This window comes from Furipterus horrens, unplaced genomic scaffold (assembly GCF_987537825.1).
Source record: "Furipterus horrens unplaced genomic scaffold, mFurHor1.1.pri manual_scaffold_8, whole genome shotgun sequence".
Lineage (NCBI taxonomy): Eukaryota > Metazoa > Chordata > Mammalia > Chiroptera > Furipteridae > Furipterus > Furipterus horrens.
The window spans coordinates 77,110,747-77,131,876 of record NW_028327178.1 but is presented as its reverse complement, the minus strand read 5'-3'; the positions used below and the strand labels follow the sequence as shown (position 1 = coordinate 77,131,876).

The window sequence follows — 21,130 nt, the reverse complement described above, 5'->3', positions numbered from 1 at the left end:
CTCTGCTATTTTATTGTTGGTGTACAGAAATGCCTTAGATTTCTGTATATTTATTTTGTACCCTGCGATTTTGCCAAATTCACTTATTATATTGAGTAGTCTTTTAGTGGAGTTTATAGGATTTTCTAGGTATACTATCATGTCATCTGCATATAATGAAAGTTTCACTTCCTCTTTCCCAATTTGGATGCCTTTTATTTCTTTTTCTTGTCTGATTGCTGTGGCTAGGACTTCCAACACTATGTTGAAAAGGAGTGGAGAGAGTGGACAACCTTGTCTAGTTCCTGAGTTCAGGGGGAATGCTTTCAGTTTTTGTCGATTGAGTATGATGTTGGCCTCAGGCTTCTCATATATAGCCTTAATTATGTTAAGATATGCTCCCTTTATTCCCATTTTGCTGAGTGTTTTCATCATAAATGGGTGTTGTACTTTATCAAATGCTTTTTCTGCATCTATTGATATGATCATGTGATTTTTGTCTTTCGTTCTGTTTAGGTGATGTATTATATTTATTGATTTGCGAATATTAAACCATCCTTGCATCCCTGGAATGAAGCCCACTTGATCATGATGTATGATCTTTTTGATGTATTGCTGGATCCTGTTTGCCAATATTTTATTGAGGATTTTAGCATCGATGTTCATCAGTGATATTGGCCTGTAGTTTTCTTTCTTTGTTGTGTCTTGACCTGGTTTGGGGATTAGGATAATACTGGCTTCATAGAAAGAGTTTGGGATTTTCCCCTCTTCTTGGATTTTTTGGAACAGTTTGAGGAGGATAGGAGTTAGTTCTTCCCTGAATGTTTTGTAGAATTCGCCTGTGAAGCCATCCGGTCCAGGGCTTTTGTGTGCCGGGAGATTTTGGATTACTGTTTCAATTTCCTTTTTTGTTATTGGTTTGTTGAGACTTTCCACTTCTTCTTGATTTAGTTTTGGGAGGTTGTATGTTTCTAGAAATTTGTCCATTTCTTCTAGATTGTCAAATTTCTTGTCATACAGTTGTCTGAAGTAATTTCTAACTATCATTTGTATTTCTGAGGTATCAGTCGTGATTTCTCCTCTTTCATTTCTGATTTTGTTTATTTGTGTCTTCTCTCTTTTTTTCTTGATTAGACTGGCTAGAGGCTTGTCGATTTTGTTGATTTTTTTGAAGAACCAGCTCCTAGTTTTGTTGATCTTTTGGATTGTTTGTTTAGTCTCTATGTCATTTAGTTCTGCTCTGATCTTGATGATTTCATTCCTTCTTCTTGCCCTAGGCTTTGTTTGTTGTTGTTGTTCTAGTTCTTGTAGCATTGTGGTTAGGTTTTTTATTTGAGATTCTTCTAGCCTTTTCAGATATGCCTGTATTGCTATAAACTTCCCTCTCAGGACTGCTTTTGCTGTGTCCCACAGGTTTTGGGTTGTTGTGTGCTCATTATCATTAGTTTCTAGAAATTTCTTGATTTCTTCTTTGATGTCATTGTTAACCCATTCATTATTTAATAGCATGTTATTCAATCTCCATGAGTTTGGGTGTCTTTGATTTTTTTCTCTGAGGTTGATTTCTAGTTTCAGGGCATTGTGATCTGAAAAGATGCTTGATATGATTTCAATTTTCTTGAATTTGTTGAGGCTTGTTTTGTGACCTATCATGTGGTCTATCTTTGAAAATGTCCCATGTGCACTTGAAAAGAATGTATATTTTGCTTCTTTGGGGTGAAAAGTTCTATATATATCAGTTAGATCCATGTGGTTTAGTGTGTTGTTCAATGCCTGTATATCCTTGGTGTTTCTTTGCTTTGATGATCTGTCTATTGTTGATAATGGAGTGTTGAAGTCCCCTACAATGAGTGTGTTGTTGTTGATATCCTTTTTGTGGTCTTCTAGTATTTGCTTTATGTATTTGGGTGCTCCTATGTTGGGTGCATATATGTTTATCAAAGTCATATCTTCTTGATGGATTGTTCCTTTAAGTATTATGAAGTGTCCTTCTTTGTCTCTTTTTATTGTCCTTGCTTTGAAATCCATTTTGTCTGATATGAGAACTGCTACCCCGGCTTTTTTTTCCGGTCCGTTTGCTTGGAATATTTTTTTATATCCCTTTACTTTCAGTCTGTGTAAATCTTTTGTTTTGAGGTGTGTTTCTTGTAGACAGCAAATATGTGGATCCTGTTTTCTTATCCATTCCGTTACCCTATGTCTTTTAATTGGAGCATTTATCCATTTACATTTAAGGTTATTATTGACGTGTATTTATTCATTTCCCTTTGTACCTCTGTTCCTCTCCTCTCTTGTTCTTTTCTTCTTTTTTCTTAGAACACTCCCTTTAGCATCTCTTGCAATGCTGGTTTTGTGGAGATGTATTCTTTCAGTCTTCCTTTGTCTGAGAAACTCCTTATTTCACCTTCTATTTTGAATGAGAGCCTTGCTGGGTAGAGTATTCTTGGTTGTAGGCCTTTGTTTTTCATTGCTTGAAATATTTTTGACCATTCCCTTCTGGCTTGTAATGTTTCTGTTGAGAAATCAGTTGATAGCCTTATCGGAGCTCCCTTGTATGTTATTTGCTGCTTTTCTCTTGCTGCTTTTAGGATTCTCTCTTTGTCTTGGAATGTTGCCATTTTAACTATGATGTGCCTTGGAGTGGGTTTTTGGGGGTTCCTTTTCATTGGAACTCTCAGTGCTTCTTGGACTTGCATAGCTTTTCCTCTCATCAGGTTCGGAAAATTTTCTGTCACTATTTCTCCTATCAGATTTTCAATTCCATGTTCCTTTTCTTCTCCCTCTCGTATTCCGATGATCCTTAAATTATTTTTCCTAATGCTATCCTGTAATTCCCTTACATCTTGTTCATATTTTTTCAATCGTTTTTCATTTTGCTGTATTGTCTGGGAGTTTTTCTCTACATTATCTTCTAACTCACTAATCCGATCCTCTGCTTCGTTAAGTCTGTTTTTAACTGATTCTACTGTGTTTTTCAGTTCAGAGATTGTATTCTTAAGTTCTTCCTGGTTCCTGTTAACAATTTCTATGTCTTTTTTTATGCTGGTGTAGTTCTCTGCCAGTTCCCTGTAATTTTCTTGGAGCTGCTGGTAACTTCCTTGAAGGTTGTCATAGTTGATTTTAAGGATGTCGAGTATATTGAGCTTCTTTACCACCATTGTTTTGAATTCCATGTCTGACATTTGGGCTATGTCTATTTTGTCTATCTCTATTTCTGAGGATTCCTCTTTTCTTTTCATTGAGGGGTTATTTTTGCATCTTACCATGTTGGATTCTTTTTGTTTTTATTTATTTATTTATTTATTTATTTTTGGGGGGGGTAGTCTGCTTTGACTTCCCTCCTTTGTGGTGTAATATTCTTTATCGAAGGTCTGGGAGTTTCAGTGGTGCAGTCTCTTTGATATCCTGAGCCTGATGGTCTTGAGTTACCCTTTATGTCGTTTGTTTATGCTGTTCGGTTATATTTCAGATGTTCTTTGATAGGATCTTCCTTCTGGCTACTTGGTTGAGAGTCACTCTATCTGCTTTGTCTTGAGTTCTTTTGTGGATATGCTGTTAAAGACATAAACACACAGCCCAGGCAGGAGACCCACACCCTCAGAAAGTATCCCCCACTCTATCCTGCTATCGTTAGCCAACTAGCCCGTATTAATATAAATGTAAAGAGATTTGAGCTTTTATACTATAAGAAGAATAGATAAGAGTTGTTTTGGGGGAGGAAAAATATAATTTTTGATAGAGGGGTTGATAGATTAATAATAGTTGAGACTGTGCAAGCCAGTTAGTAATATTTACATTGTATGTTAATAAAAATAGAAGAAAAGGATAGAAAAATACATAGTATAGTAAGAAAGTGGGATTGTATTGTATTTGGGTTTATATAGTAATTATATTATATTATTTAGAGTGATAGGGGGGCTAAGCTAGACACACAAATGAATAAACCACGATTAAAGAGAAAGGATGAGAAGGAGAGGTTATATGCAACACGTTAGAGATAAAGTTTGTTATTATTGGAAGAGGTGAAGGAAAAACACCCCCCCAAAAAATCCCCAAGAAAATAGAAGAAAGAAAAGAAAGAGAGAAAGAGAAGAAAATAAAAAATTTACCACAACCCCCCCCTAAAAAAAACCCCAAAAGGGAAGAAAGAAAGGAACAAAGAAAGATAGAAAAGAAAGAATAAAGAAGAAAGAAAGAAAGAAAAAAGAGAGAGAAAAAAAAATATATATATATATACCCCCCAAAACCCCCCCAAAAAAAACCCCAGGAAAAGAATAAAGAAAGAAGGAAAGAAAAGAAATAATTAAGAAGAAAGAAAGAACAAGGGAGAAAAAATTTGGGAGAAAAAATTTGGAAAAAAAAAAATCGATGTTTTTACTCCGTTTTAGCCTTGGTGTGTTGCCTTCTTTTACTGGGTCCGCAGCTGGTCTAGTGTGGCAGGTCAGAGGTTCTTGTTTTTTGCAGGACTGGTGTGCGCCCCCGGTTGCCGCTATGGTGCGCGCCCCCAGTTGCTGCTATGGTGCGCGCCCGCGGTTGCCGGCACGGTGCGCTCCCTTGCTGCTTGCTGGAGCCAGTTGAGGTGCCCTTGCGTGTAAGCCCCTGCGCTCTCGGGCGGCCCGAGAGTTTGCCCTGCGGTTGGAGCCCACTGCTGCCGGGCCGCGGCGGTTCCCAGTTCGCGCCGAGGTGTCCCTGCCCGCGCGGGCGGCCCGAGCTCTTTCCCCGGGATTGGCTCCTGCTTTCCCTGGGCCGCGGCGGTTCCCCGTTCGCGCCGAGGTGCCCCTGCCCGCGCGGGCGGCCCGAGCGCTTTCCCCGGGATTGGCTCCTGCCTTCGCTGGGCCGCGGCGGTTCCCCGTTCGTGCCGAGGTGTCCCTGCCCGCGCGGGCGGCCCGAGAGCTTTCCCCGGGATTGGCGCCAACTGACCCCAGGCTGAGGTGCTTTTGCGCTCGCGCGCTGCCCCGTGCCCTCAGTCCCGCTGAGCCGAGCTCCGTGAGTTGGTCTCTCGTCTCTTAGGGCAGGGCCAGGGACACTTGTGCTCAGTGGAATCGAGCGTCTGTGGGTCGCCGCCTCCCGCTGTTCCCGTGCTGCCGCTGCCCACCTTCCCTCACCCGTCTGGGTGGGCACAAACAGAGCCTGCGCTAGTGGTCTGCTTTCCTGCCTGGGGCCCTGCGCCCACGGGAGCTGTCTAGGGGTGTCTGTGCACAGTCCTCTGCGTGTTCAGTGGGCCCTCCCTGTGCCCGTTGGGGCACTGATCTTATGTCCATTGGGGAGTGTCCGAGGGACACCTGGACTCACGGCCCCTCGCACCTGGGCCAGTGAATGAGAGCACTTCCCTATGTGCGCCCCCGCGACCCAATGGTAGGGTTGAGGAGTGGATGAGCGGGCCTCTGTGCCTGGGCTCCTCCAGAACGGCCTACCACCCCCAAACTTTCCTCCCATCTCCACCGTCCACTAGAGAAGAATATAAAGGAGAATTATGTTCTCACTTGCCCGGCAGCACGCTGTCTCCTGTCCTTCAGCGCCAATGCCACTTGGTCGAGTCCCGTCTCTGCCAGCGGGCAGAGATCCGCTCTCCGCCTGACTCCTCTCTGGGGTAGCCTGTGGTCGCCAAAAATCCTTTGTGTGCTTCCTGCCACAGCTCGGGCAGCCGCCCCAGTCAGGAATCCCGTTTCGTCCCCTTTTTCTCCGCTATCCTCACTAAACAGGTTGTTCCCAGATGGATTTTCTCTAATCCAGCAGTGCCTTGGCTCAACTCCCGCCAATGTCCAGCTGCTCACTGAGATGTTCTGTCTGCAATTAGACCAAACTGCAGACGGGTCTCCGGAGCCTAAAACCGCAACCTCTCCTCACTCCTCCGCCATCTTACCTCTCAGTGTGCATTTAAAAATAGTTATCAAAATTGATAAATTTTTGTGTAGCCATTGGAAGAAAATATGCAACATTTTAGGAAAACTATGTTTTATTACTTCAAGAAAGTTAAAAACAGAACTGAAACACAAAAAAAGATATGTGCGGTGTGTGGAGAAGGTGCTGTAACTGATTGAGCATATCAAAAGTAGTTTGTGAAGTTTTGTGCTGGAGATTTCTTGCTGGATGATACTCCATGGTGGGGTAGATCAGTTGAAGTTGATAGAGATCAAATCAAAATATTAATTGAGAACAATTAACATTATACCATGTGGAAAATTGTTGACATACTCATAATATCTAAATTGATAAAGTTATTGGTGAAGGTGAAAAATGTGTCTTTTATAGAAAAAACTAAATAGATTTTTTGGCCAACCCAATATTATAACATGGAATACTCTTTAAATATATAAATACATTCATACACCTATTTAAGAAGCCATTTGACTTGTCTGAAGAGAAGAACATTTTTTTATTTACTTTTTTCTTTTTAGTGGAAATATCTAATTTAAGTTGTAAGGTGCTACAATGTGGATGATCCATGTTTTCATTCTTGAAGCACATGGCATTTGACCCTATGATCTTGTTTGGCAAATTAACAGAAAAATTTCCTATTAAAATAGATCATCAAGAAAAGAGTTAGTCTTTCTAATTCTGAATTTTTGCTCCTGAATAAGAATGAGAGAAATAAAAATTAAATAATTTACCTCCAGTGAATATATTACACATATTATAGGATATCCTCTAAGGTATGACTCTTTTTGTTTGCTATGTCCTCAATTTCCACCATTGTCATGAAGACTACACAATCAATAGTTCCTGTTATTTGAAAGGTACAGATTCTTTGAAAATCAATTAAATAGGCTCTGTTCATAATCTTAAGTGTTTTGTTGCTTTTATTATGATTTATTTTAGTTGATTAGGAATTTTATGAGGTGAACCATTCAAGGTGCATGAAAAGAAATAATTATGCCTTTTCCTCAATCCAGCCTCCCTTTATACATAGCCTGAAATTTCATTTTCTCCCACCCACTCAATGCCACTTTATAATATGAATGCATAGCAATTTTTTCTTTGTTAATCTAGGTCTCTACCAGATCTCTGGCACTCTCGGCTTCTCCCATCTATTACATTTCAGTATTTCTGATCGTTCCCTTTTTTTCCCCCTAGAGGTAGGTGTCTTCACTCTTTTAACTCTCTCTCTCTCTCTCTCTCTCTCTCTCTCTCTCTCTCTATCTCTATTTCTTTCAATTCTCTTTCATTATCATTTTCCATGTACATTTACAGCTTCTTTAGCCACATTTCTATTGTTATATTGTCCCCACAGTTCCCAGAAATATTACTTAGAAGTGCAGGCAGCATTCCTGTACCACGCTAGTACAAACAGCTTGAGAAGGTCACCCAGCCAGCCTGATTAGAGAGCTGTGATCAATATGGCATGTGGCCAACCTGGTTCAGCAACCAGCCATCAAATTAAGCATTATCGGTAGCATAGAATCTCTTTAACTAGTTGTCCTTTGTACAAGGAGACAAATAAACTACAAGAGGACTCTTAACTGGAAACAGTTTTCCTATAGTGATGACAGGGACGATAGTCAAAACTTCAGAATATAATCTGGCTGTAGCACTGGACCAGGCTCGTGTAGGCTCTCTGCTCATTCAGATGTTGACAGTATGGTCACTAGATTATGGGGAGTTTGAGGAAAAACGGAGAGTATAAAGTGAGGAATAATGGTGTCCAGGATGTCAGGAAGGGCATAAGAGGAGCTTGGGAAAGAAACATTTTGCTAAGCAGTATTGAAGAATTTCAATAAACAGTGTAGTTGCATTTTGCTTATCAGGCCAAGCTCAGGTGATAAATTTCTCCTCACCCACATTCACTCTTCTTGTTCTCATGAGACAAACATACATATATACCAGACAAATATTATCCTCATTTTACAGATGAGGAAATTGAGACTCAGAGAGAGCAGGTCACAAAAGGGTCAGTGTTAGGGCTGAGATGTAACCCCAGGAATAACTGACTCCAAAGATAAAGCTGCCATTTTAAAAAATTCTTCCCTTCCCTTCGCTCTGAAGAAGAATTAGTCAACAGAAGGAAAATAAAAAAGGGGGCCAAGAAAATAAGATAAAGGAGCAAGAATGTATCACAGCATCAGCAGTCATAGATCAGTATACTAATCATAGCTCCTGCAGGAATCTGAAGAAGCTGAGATAAAACTCTCACATAAATTTAAGGTCCCCTAGAAGGGTCCCATTGGCTTGAAGCTGCCATTTTTAAATGTTCTTTAACATTTGCTAAATAATCTTGAAGATATTAAGTTCTTGCAACAACCTTATGAAATAGTGTGGACCTTATTAATAATATCATTTTCCAATGTGGGAAACCTGAGATTTAGAGAAGTAACTTTTTCACAATACTGAAACCTGAGGTTTAGAGAAGTAATTTTTCACAATACTGAAAGACTGAACAAAAGAATGAATATCATTAGGATGTAGAATCTGGATTTACACACTGTCAAACATTCTGATTCTGTAACGCATGTTCTGCTAGTACAAGTACCTGTTCTTCTCTATAAAGATAGCTTTGATAACACATGGCCAATACTCATACATTTAGAGTTGTTTTTCCTGGTATTGAGTTAGCACTCAACCAATTACATTCTCCTACCTGATTCTCCTCAAAACCAATGATAAGCAATTGGTGGTCAATTAACTGGGATTAGAAAGTGGTCTGTGACTGTGCAATAGAACCATACACTAACTGCAGTTTGTGGAGTGAAATATGGAGTTCAGCTGTAAAATCCAAGTGTTTTATGTATCATTTATGTTAATTTGAAATTTATTTTCTGGGAGGAGCACTTTGACATTTTTCAAATACAAACAAATATATGTTTTATGTTGCCTATATCCAATATTCTAGATTGAGTGCAAAGTATGACTTCTTCCTTGAAGCCTTCCCTACCTTCCCTAAGTAGAGCCAGTCAGACCCTTTTATATGCTTAGGTACATGTTTTTAAAGACAAAAACTAGATTATTTTTATTTTGTCTTCTTCTCAGCTATTATTTTGGAGCTTCCAGTAAAGTCATTAGAGAAAAACCAGTTTGTAATATTTGTTCCATGTATCTTTCTTCTGGCTATAAGTTTTTTTGATTATGCTATTACAGTTGTCCCAATTTACCCCCCTTTGCTCCCCTCCACCCAGAACCTTTCATTCCCTCTTGCAATCCCCCTGCTTAGTTCATATCCATGGGCCATGCATATAAGTTCTTTGGATACTCCATTTCCTATACTGTTCTTAACACCCCCCTGTCTATTCTGTACCTACCAATTTGTACTTAACTCTACATCATTTCCCCCATTCTCCTCTTTCCCTCTCACAACTGATAATCCTCCAAAAGATTTCCATAATTATGATTCTGTTTCTGTTCTGCTTGTTTTCTTAGTTTGTTTTATACATTCAACTTTTGATAGTTGTGAATTTATTGCCATTTTAATGTTCATAGTTTTGATATTCTTTTTCTTAAGTAAGTTTCTTTAACTTTTAATATAATGGTTTGGTCTCTCATGCTCGCTCCCTCACTCTCTCCCTCTCTCGCTTTCTTCTGGCTCTCTCTCTCTCACTTGCTCTCGTGCTCTCCCTCCGTGCGGCTTGGTGAAGGGGCCTTCTCCATGCGATTTGGAGAAGCTAGGTTCTCCATGCGGATTAAAGAAGCTGAGTTCTCCATGTGGTTTTGAAAGGGCTCTCCAGGCTGTTTTAAGAGGCTCTCGCCATGCGGTTTTGAGAAGGAGAGGAGATCCATGCGGTTTGCAGGAAGAAGGCAGTTTACAAGGAGGCTGAGAATCCACGCAGTTCTGCATTAAAAGCTGGAGGGCACCACAGTGCAGAAAGGACCTCCCCAATCAGATTTGAGTGATTGGCAGCTACTGATAGAGCTGAACTGTGCCTAGGAAGTAGGGAAATGGTGTTTCTGACTTTTCTAAGGCTGACCTGGTTTGGTAGGGGGAGACAGAACTATGTGTTTGTGGGTATTTTAAAGAACATAAGACTCAACAGCAGAAATCTGCAAATAATCTAAATCTATTTAACTGTTAAATAAATGGTTCTTTTTCTTTTCACTAATAATAATAATAATAATGACTTGGTAATTATAAACCTCTTTAGCTTTACCTTGTCTGGGAAGCACTTTATCTGCCCTTCCATTCTAAATGATAGCTTTGCTGATTAGAGCAATCTAGGTTGTAGGTCCTTGTTTTTCATCACCTTGAACACTTCTTGCCAGCCCCTTCTTGCCTGCAAAGTTTCTTTTGAGAAATGAGCTTATAGTCTTATGGGAACTCCTTTGTAGGTAACTCTTCTTTTGCTGTTTTTAAGATTCTCTTTATCTTTAACCTTTAGCATTTTAATTATGACATGTTTTGGTGTGTTCATCTTTGGGTCCATCTTGTTTGTGACTCTGTGCTTCCTGGACTTATATTATGTCTATTTCCTTTGCCAAATTAGGGAAGTTTTTCTTCATTATTTTTCAAATAAGTTTTTAATTTCTTGCTCTTCTTCTTCTCCTTTTGGCACCCCTATGATTTGGATGTTGGTACACTTAAAGTTGTCCTAGAAGTTGCTAACTCTCTCCTCATTTTTAATTCTTGGTTCTTCATTCTGTACTAATCGAGTGTTTATTTCTTCCTTCTATTTCAAATCATTTATTTGAACACCAGCTTCCTTCCACTCACTATTGGTTTCATGTAGATTTTTCTTCATTTCACTTAGTATAGCCTTCACTTCTTCCCTTATGTATTTGCCATACTCAATCATTTCTGTGAGCGTTGTTATCACCAGTGTTCTGAATCCTGCATCTGTTAGATTGGCTATCTTCTCCTTGCTTAATTCTCCCTCTGTAGCTTTGATCTGCTCCCTAGTTTGAGCCATACTTCTGTGTCTCCTTAACCTGATAACCTCCTGTGTTTGCCTCTGTGTACTACGTAGAGCTATCACACCTTTTACATTATAAGGGGTGCAGCCTTAGGCATTCATCCATGCTGCATGACCTGTTTCACTGCCTTGGTGCACTGTATGTGGTGGAGGGGTCAGAGAGGGAACAATGCTGCTTTTTCCCTACTCACCCCCTTTTCTAGTCACTTTGCCCACTTCCCATATGAGAGTGGCACCCCTCTAACAGTTGCCCTGGTGATTGTTTCCAGAGTGGGTAAGTTTGCATAGGTTCTAGGACTATTGGAGCGCTCTAAACAAACTCTCCTCAGAGACCAGCAGTTTCTTTCACCGCCCCAACCCCTACTGGTTTTCACAGCCAGCTGCCATTAGGCTTTATTTCCCTGGTGCAGGAATCACAAGCTGTGTGGTCTGGCCTGGGATTAGGATAACTCCCAAGATGTCCCTCCCAGCTTTCATAATATATGACTGCTTTTTCCACTGGCCAGCTACAGCCACTGCCTTGCTGTCACCACCACCACCACCAAACTGCATCCTCTCCATCTCAGCTCCCTGTCTCCACCTCTTATACCCATCTTGATGAGTATTGTTTCTTATTTATTTATTTACTTACTTACTTATTTTTTATTTTTAAAAAATATTTCATTGATTATGTTGTTACAGTAGTCCCAATTTTTTTTCCTTTGCTTCCCTCTGCCCAGTACCCCTCTTCCCTCCAGCAATCCCACCCTTCTTAGTTCACGTCCATGGGTCACGCATGTAAGTTCTTTGGCTTCACCCTTTCCTAATTATTCTTAACTTCCCCTTGTATATTTTGTACCAACCAATTATGCTTCTTAATCCCTGCACCATTTCCCTATTTCTCCCCCTTCTCCTTCCCAGCTGATAACCCTCCAAATGATCCCCATACCTATGATTCTGTTCCTATTCTGGTTTGCTTAGTTGGATTTTGTTTTTATTTTTCAGATTCAGTTGTTGATAGTTGTGAGTTTGTTGTCATTTTAACTATAGTTTTGATTTTTTTTAAGTGAGTCCCTTTGACATTTCATATAATAATAGTTTGGTGATGATAAACTTTAGCTTTACCTTGTCTGGGAAGCACTTTATCTACCCTTCCATTCTAAATGATAACTTTGATGGATATAGTAATCTTGGTTGTAAGTCCTTGCTATTCATTACCTTGAATACTTCTTGCCAGTCCCTTCTTGCCTGCAAAATTCCCATTGAGAAGTCAGCTGATAGTCTTATATGCACCCCTTTGTAGGCAACTCTCTGTTTTTCTCTTGCTACTTTTAAGATTCTCTCTTTATCTTGAACCTTTGGCATTTTAATTATGATGTGTCTTGGTGTGGTCCTTTTTGGGTCTAACTTGTTTGGGACTCTCTGTGCTTCCTGGACTTGTATGTCTATTTTCTTCCCCAAATTTGGAGTGTTTTTCTTCATTATTTTCTCACATTTTCAATTTCTTGCTCTTCCTCTTCTTCTGGCACCCCTGTGGTTCAGATGTTGGTGCGTTTAAAGTTGTCCAAGAGGTTGCTAAACCTCTACTCAATTTTTTCAATTCTTGTTTCCTCATTCTGTACTGGTTGACTGTTTTTTTTCTTCTTTATGTTCCAAATCATTGATTTGAACTCCAATTTCTTTTCCTTCACCATTGGGTTTGTGTGGATTTTCCTTCATTTCATTTAGCATAGCCTTCACTTCTTCCCTTATATGTTTGCCATACTTAAGTATATCTGTCAAGCCTGTGAGCATCTTTATCACCAGTGTTTTGAACTCTTCATCTGTTAGGTTGGTTATCTCCTCGTTTGTTAGGTTGGCTATCTGCTCGTCGCTTAGTTCTCCCACTGGAACCTTGATCTGTTCCCCCTTTTGGGCCATACTTCTCTGTCTCCTCATCTTGACAGGCTCCTGTATTTGTCTCTGTGTCTTAGGTCGAGCTGCCACTCCTGTTACATTGTAAGGGGTGGAGCTTTAGGTATGCATCAGTACAGGGCTACCCATTTTACCACGTTGTGGCACTATTTGTGGGGGAGGGGTCTGAGAGGAAACAATGCCACTTGCTCAGCATGCCCCTTTTCCAGGCAGTTCTCCCAGTTTGTATGGGACTGGCACCTCTCTACCTGTTGCCCTGGCTGTTGTCCTAAGAGTTAGTGGGTCTGTGGATATTCTAGGACTGGGGGGGGCCCTTTAAAAAGCTTACTCTACTGAGAGACTGGCAGTTTCTTCCTCCACCCCAAACCCTACTGGTTTGCACATTCAAAAGCAATGAGGCTTGATTTTCCCTGGTGCTGGGATCATGAGCTGCATGGTCTGGTCTGGTGCTGGGAGCTCCCAAGGTGTCCCTCTCAACTTATTAAAATGTGTTACTGTGCTTCCCGCTGGCCTGCTGCTACTGCTGCCACCACAGCACGTCCTCTCTGCCCCGGCTCCCACCTGTCTGGATGAGTATTTCTTCTTTATATCTTTGTTTGTTGAACTTCCATGCAGCTTGATTTTATGGAACTTCTGATTGCATCTAGTTTTGAGGTAGTTGTGTTTCTTCTTAGTTGTGGAGGAAGACACAGTGTGTCTGTCTAGGTCTCCATCTTGGCCGAGTATTACTTCTTTATGTCTTGGTTTGTTGGACACCCACACAGTTCATTTGTCTGGTAGTCCTGGCTGTTTTTTGTTTTGTGGTAGATGTAATCCCTCTTATGATTGTGGAAGGAGGCAAATTGTGTCTACTTATACCTCCATCTTGGCTGGAAGTCCCTGGCTTCTGGTACAATTTCTGGTTCAAGTAAACATACAGATTCACAAGACTCCCATGGGCTACATTTATGAAGTCTATTCAGGTGGATATAGCACAGGAACCAGTTTGCCAGAAGGCAGCATCAGACTTTCTTTTCTGTGGGAGTCTTTGCAGAAGTTTGCACAACCTTCCAACAGCCATCATCTTTGGTCCCTCTGATGATGGCTCAGACCCAAGGAGTGGGATCCATCCTGGGTAGGTATGGGAGCCACCCAGACATAAAAATGTCATTTCCCATGTAACAACTCCATAGGTACAGGGTCCCTGTAGGAATCACTACCACCATCACCACCTTCAGGTATTTATAGTTCATTTCTCTGAGTCCAAAGGAAGTTTGCCAATCAGAGGTCATTTCAAACAAGCAATGCTACCTAGAAACACAATTAATATTTTACTCTTATCAAATTACTAGGGAAACAGAACTAGAGAGTGAACAAAGGGTCACATTGTCATTCAGAAGAAGGGGAAAGGCTTTTGTTTAGCTCACAATATACAAGTGGCAGAGTAGATTCAGACTTAAGATTTTCTGACTCCAAAGCCTAGCTTCTGCAGTTTATTGAATGGTCAAAACAAAATCTCTTGGAGGAAAGCTTTTATAAAACTTTTACTTTCTTCTTCATATTTCCTGAATTCTCATATTTCTTTTTGTAATAAGCATGAATTTCTTTGTAATTAGAAATATTTTCATTAAAAAAACTAGCAACATGAACATATGCTTTTACTACAGCATTAAGAGAAAGCAGCCAGAAACAAAATTATATGTACACTTGCATTGTGATTAGGATGATATGAAAGGAAAGATGCAGAGAGGAAGAAGCCAAAGCCAATAGCTGAGTAAGGATAGTTAGCTTTTTTTCTGTTTTCCAGATTTTCTATGAAAGGCACTCATTTTTGGAATAAAATAAAATATATTTCTTAAAATAGAAAAGGAAATATATTTAGCTTATAAAATATTTCAAATTTAAAAACCAGAAAGACTACACCTCAATGTAATAGATTTAGTTCTTTATTTGTTTGTGTAGGAGACTACATAAAATTTATGTTAGGAATTCAGAGTTTTCAAATTATCTCAAAACACATATATGGACATGAAGGATGGGAAGGTAGATTAGAAAGCAGTTCTGTTTTATTCCTGAAGGTCATTCATGTAACTCTAAGAATTTTCCCAGGGCTGCTGCTGTGTCCCTGCCCTGATACTACACTATTTTAGTGTGTTACAGTAACTTCCCTAGGTTTGGGTTCACACAGTATGGTGGGAGTACTGTTGCCCCACTCCTTTCACATGTTACTCGCCTATAGTTATTTTGAGACATAGCTAATTAATATTTCATTTTCTTCCAAAACTCACGGTTTGGGCTTTGTATGATCCTTCTTTAGCCAAAGACTCATATAACTGGATAGCTGCTGTTATGTTTTGCATGCCAAAATTTCCAAATAGCAAAGCATCAGCCATTTTCTCCATAGCTTTCAAGTTTCCCATGTCAGCTGCTTTGGCAAAGAGTAAGTAGGCTCTGTTTCAAGAATATAAAGTTAGAAGTTTGATGATCATGAATGCAGTTTTCTGTCCCCTCCTTCACACTACCTGTCTCTAGGACCCAGTTGTCATTGTTCTTAACAATATGGTTTAGCTGAAGCCCATTACATCTCTAGATCAGTAGATTTTTTTTTTTACCCCTAGATTATTCTAAGACTATAATTGTAATATATCTGACAAATAGTGAAACTGATAAAAAAGGAGAAATATATAGGATGCATTATGCTTCAAGCTTACATACCAAGTGAAGTGAAAAATTGAGGCACTTATCCTAAAATAGCAAACTCCAAGTTCACTATGAGTATTTGTTTTATAAAATGAACTCTGAGATATATAACAATATAATCAAAATCAATTAAAATAATAAAAATGGATGGTCACATCAAGGAAGTTACTATTATGAGAACAACGGTCCCTTAATATTCTGAAATAATTTTTAAAAATACAACATATTCTTCAGCAGATCAAAGCCTGGCTGTGTGGAAAAACAATAACCTAACAAAAACTGATGGTCAAAAGGGCTCTAGAGTTTGACAGCCTGGATTTAAATCCTGGCTCCAACACTTATTAGTTTGAGAGCTTTGGGGAAGTTGCTTAGCTTCCCTGTGTCTCTCTCATCTATGGAATGGGGATAATAATAGCACCTATTTCATAAGGTTGCTAGAAAGATTCAATGAGATAATCCATATCAAGTGCCTGGTATAGCAACTGGTACAGAGAAAGTACTCAATAAATTTAGCTGCTGCTACTACTACTACCACTACTACTACCACCACCACTGCATAGGTTCTAAGAGTCATAGCATTGTAATTTTTCTTCTATAATTAGTGGGTAAAAGGTGTGAAATCTTAGTGTTTGCAAATATAGATGCCATAGGATTGCCTTACATTGCATTTTCTGAGGAGTCAGAAATCAACTAGACCTGATTTGTATAACAGTAGTGACAGAGAGACTTTCAAGGTCAAAACTTCTATCAGAGATACAGAGATCTTTTGGGTTTTTTACTATTATAACTTCCTTTTTGGTAGTGGTAAGAAATAAAGGATTAACCCCTACCCTTGACCTTGACTCAAATGCAGGAACAAACACATGTCTACCATTGATACCAACTCAGAAGGATTAAGAGACTCAGCTTTATGTACCATCTTTCCAGGCTGAGGCTAAAATAACCTGCTCTTAAGAAAAAGCTGGAGCAGAATAGAATGGACAAAAAGAGATGAGACTGAGTGATATCTAGATAGGCATTAGGGTTCTGAATGGTAAAACAGAAAGTGGACTCCAAGGAAACAAAAAGAAGCCAGGAGATTGGGAAAAAGAAAGGGGGGGGGGGCAAGCTGAGATGGTGAAACAGAAAACAAATAAGATAGACAGTCTCAAAGGTCAGTGAATGCAAATGTCTGGTATCTAGGGATAGGTTTGACATTAGGATACCAACTCCTAAAGCCCTTCTGTCACATGGCTTGTTGTTGCAACTGCATAGCCTGCTGGGATGCTCAGACTAAAAGCGCAACAACATGGATCAGGGCAGGGAAACCTTGGACTGTAGGAGCGAGCAATATATCCATTCACTGGTCCTGGAGGCAGCAATGGTTTACAGAACTAATACTGCTATATGTCTTTGATTCCAAGGGAAAGGTGTGTATCTAGATGCCCTGTTAGGAAAGTCCAAGGTAATAAAATGAATACTAGAAGCAGGAAGCAAGGCTGGAGAAAGTTGTTAGCAAATTAGGTAGAATTAAGATCTGGGCTGCAATCCTCAAGAGGAAAAAGTAGGATAAACTGGGCAGCAGGGATATACCCAAAAGGGAAATTCATTTAGGTATCTGGATTATCTCTAAATGATTTGGTATTAGATGCTAAGGTGGGTGCTGGGGAAGGGAGAAGAGGCTAAATGCCTCTCTAGAACACATCATAAACTTTGTGTGGGGCAGCAGCATAGCTCCCAACCTTCTTTGCTGATGGGGAGTAATTCTTAACAATAGTTAACCCTGGCTGTCACTGAAGTTTCTTGACTCCTTCAGACAAATTTGTATTTCCCTAACATTGACCTATACATCTAATAACACTGACTAATTCGGCGATTTTCCTCTCATACATTAAAGAGGCTATATGAATGAATGAGAGGACCAACTCCCTTACTTCTTTCTTTTTTAACTTTGGCAGAATTACAGAATCCTTTTGATACTCCCTTTCCTCCTCTATAATTTGGGGATACTTATCTATGTCTAACAATATAATATAATAGTAAGCAATGAATAATATTATAAACATAAATGCCTAGAACATTTGCACAGAATAGGTGCTTATAAATGGAAGTTGCTGATGTTGTTATAATCAGATTCATAGTGGAGTGCCCACCCCATCCTCTACACTCTTCCACTCTTCTTGCTATGAGTTTTAAGAAAGAATTCATGGACTCTGCTGCTGTCCTTTCTAAGGCTGGGTAATACAACTCTGGGATGCTTCCTCCAGGGTTAATTAAGTATGCTCAGTTTGTGTGTAAACAGGAGATGTCTTCTTTAGGGGAGTTCGGAGCGAATTCTATTTGTTCAAGATACACTTACTTTCTTCTATCCCACATCTTTCACTTATCAGTTAGATGACCAGAGATAAAAACAACAAATGTTTATTTCCTGGTTACTATGTGTCAAGCATTGTTCTAAAAACTTAACTGTATTAGTTAGGGCACAAGGAGGTTAAGTAACTTGCCCAGGATCACATACGAGTAAATGGTAGAGTTAGGATTTAATGCAGAAGTTTTAACTAGAGACTTGAGGGGTGATTTCATAATGTGCCCCAATACGAAGGAAAGAAAATATTTCTGACGCCCCTGAGACCAAAAAGACAAGTGAAAAAATGAACATGTACAGTTTAGTCACTTCCCTGATGTTATTTGTGATAATCTCACTTTAACATCCTGATTCCTTGTTCTCAATTTCTTAATGGGGAAGAATGAAGCTCTTTAACTCATGAGTGTTAGGGGATAAAATGGAATCACATACATGAAAGTGCTTTAAAACCAGAAAGTGCTAAACAAATACTTAGGCAGAATAAAGCATTTAAAAACAACTAATCTAATTTAAATAATACATAGTTATTGTAAGTTCATTTGGACTATCTAATAAACAGCCAAAAGAGAACATTTCTACCTGAATGCTCAGATAAGTGCCTTAATTCTGCATTTCACTTAATGTGGAGAAACCACAATCTCACATATAGTTCTATTTAGGCTGATAATTTGTAGGATGCTTTAAACACTATTTGATTCTATTAAAAAGAAAAGCTATGGGAAAATGCAGTTATTTGTTATTTCAATAAAATTTTAATGACAACCTAGATTTTGGATTGTTCTGTTTTTCAACCTGGAAATTTAACTTGGGTTCTGTGACTGGATAGACTTACTCTGCTTTTTGTTTTGGGTTTTTAGACTGCTGGAGAATCTTGATGCCCATCTTAAATAGCTGGTCACTGTCATCTGTGAAATTTTTCTTTCCTTGCTTTTCTACTATATATGGACAAACAAGGAAAAACAACATTATTTTTGTGTTTTATATTTTAAAAATAATGAGCTGGCATATCAGTTTGAGTTTTGTGTTCCTTAGTTATTTTTAAAGTATATTTTATTGATTATGTTGTTACAGTAGTTCCAATTTTCTCCCCTTTGCCTCCCTCTACTCAGTACCCTCCTTCCCTAAAGCAATGCCACCCCCCTTAGTTCATGTCCATGGGTCGTGCATATAAGTTCCTTGGCTTCATCCTTTCCTATATTATTATTAATTCCCCCTGTCTATTTTGTAGCAATTGATTTTGCTTCTTAATCCATTCACCATATCCCCATTTCTCCCCCTTCCCCATCCCAGCGGATAACCCTCCAAATAATTCCCATACCTATGATTCTGTTCCTGTTCTGGTTTGCTTAGTTGGATTTTGTTTTTATTTTTTAGATTCAGTTGTTGATAGTTGTGAGTGTGTTGTCATTTTACTTATTTATTTATATTTTTATTGTTTTTCTGTTACAATTGTCCCACTTTTTCCCTTATTGCTACCCCCATGCAGCCCATCCCTTCTCCCACGGTTCATCCCGACTCCGTTGTCCATGTTCATGGGCTATTTATATTAGTTCCTTTGCTAAACTCTTCCCCTACTTACCCTCTTCCCTCCCTCCCCCGTCCCCCCAATAACTATTACTCTGTTTCTTGTTCAATTTTGTTCATTTATTTGTGTTGTTCATTAGTCTCCTGTATTGGCTGATAGTATATGGTATTTTTCTTTCATTGCCTGGCTTATTTCGCTAAGCATAATTTTCTCTAGTTCCATCCATGTTGTCGCAAATGGCAGGAGTTCCTTCTTTCTTTCTGCTGCATAGTATTCCACTGTGTAAATGTATTATAGATTTTTATCCACTCATCTAAAGATGGGCACTTGGGTTGTTTCCAGCACTTAGCTATTGTAAACAGTGCTGCTATGAACATAGGGGTGCAGAAGTTCTTTTGAATTAGGGTTTCAGAATTCTTCGGGTATAATCCTAGTAGTGGAATCACTGGTTCAAAAGGCAGTTCCATTCTTAGTTTTTTGAGGAAATTCCATACTGTTTTCCATAGTGGATGCACCAGTCTGCATTCCCACCCATAGTGCAGTAGGGTTCCCATTTCTCCACATTCTTGCCAGCACTTGTTGTTTGTTGATTTGTTGATGATGGTCATTCTGACTGGTGTAAAGTGGTATCTCATTGTGGTTTTTATTTGCATCTCTGATGGCTAGTGATGTTGAGCATTTTTCATATGCCTCTGGACCCTCTGTATATCCTCCTTGGAGAAGTGTTTATTCAGGTCCTTTGCCCATGTTTTAACTGGGCTGTTTGTCTTCTTTGTGTTGAGATGTGTAAGTTCTTTATATATTTTGGAGATAAATCCTTTCTCTGGTGTATCATTGGCAAATATGTTTTCCCATATGGTTGGTTCCCTTTTCATCTTGCTGTTTTCTTTCGTTGAGAAGAAACTCTTCAGTTTGATATAGTCCCATTTGTTTATTCTTTTTCTTTATTTCCCTTGCCTTAGGAGATGTATCCGTGAAAATATTGTTACATGGGATATCTGAAATTTTTCTGCCTGTTTTCCTCTAGGACCTTTATGGTGTCAGGCTTACATTTAAGTCTTTGATCCATCTGAGTTTATTCTCATGTGTGGCATAAGTTGGTGGTCTAGTTTCATTTTTTGCATGTCCCTATCCAGTTCTCCCAGCACCATTTGTTGAAGAGGCTCTTCTCATTCATTTTATATTTCTTCCCCCTTTGTCAAATATTAGTTGATCATAGAGGCCTGGGTTTATTTCTGGGCTCTCTATTCTATTCCATTGATCTATATGTCTGTTCTTATGCAAGTACCAGGCTGTTTTGATTACAGTGGCCTTGTAGTATAGTTTGATATCAGGTATTGTGAGTCCTCCTACTGCGTTCTTCTGCCTCAAAATTGCTCTGGCTATTTGGGCTCTTTTTTGGTTCCATATAAATTTTGAAGTACTTGTTCTAGGTCTGTGAAATATGTTCCTGGTATTTTAATAGGGATTGCATTGAATCTATAAATTACTTTGCGTAGTATGGATATTTTAATGATATTAATTCTTCCTATCCATGAACATGGTATATGCTTCCATTTATTTGTATCTTCCTTATTTTCTTTCTTCAGGGTTATGTTGTTTTCTGAATACAGGTATTTTATCTCTTTGGTTAAATTTATTTCTAGGTACTTTATTTTTCTTGTTGCTATAGTAAATAGGATGTTTTCCTAGTTTCTTTCTCTGATATTTTATTGTTGATGTATAGAAATGCCTTTGATTTCTGAATATTGGCTTTGTACCCAGTTATTTTGCCAAGTTCACTTATTAGGTCAAGTAGTTTTTTCGTGGAGTCTATAGGGTTTTCTGTGTATACATACTATCATATCATCTGCAAATAGTGACAGTTTTACTTCT

The 21,130-nt window shown here is 39.1% G+C and overlaps 1 protein-coding gene across 3 annotated transcripts in view; it reads right to left on the bottom strand.

Moving 5' to 3' along the window:
* Positions 1–18,627, bottom strand: part of SEL1L2 (SEL1L2 adaptor subunit of SYVN1 ubiquitin ligase) — a 70,055-nt gene extending 51,428 nt beyond the window's left edge. For 2 of the 3 annotated variants that reach the window (XM_090285201.1, XM_090285203.1), the window contains exons 1-2: positions 18,563–18,627; positions 14,975–15,137 (exon numbers count right to left, since the gene is read on the bottom strand). In XM_090285201.1, coding sequence (XP_090141327.1) covers positions 14,975–15,137; positions 18,563–18,612 — 213 coding nt within the window. In that variant the 5' untranslated portion in view covers positions 18,613–18,627. The remainder of the gene's footprint in view (positions 1–14,974; positions 15,138–18,562) is intronic. The other variant, XM_090285202.1, reaches the window with a different exon arrangement.
* Between the last annotated feature and the right edge of the window lie 2,503 nt (positions 18,628–21,130).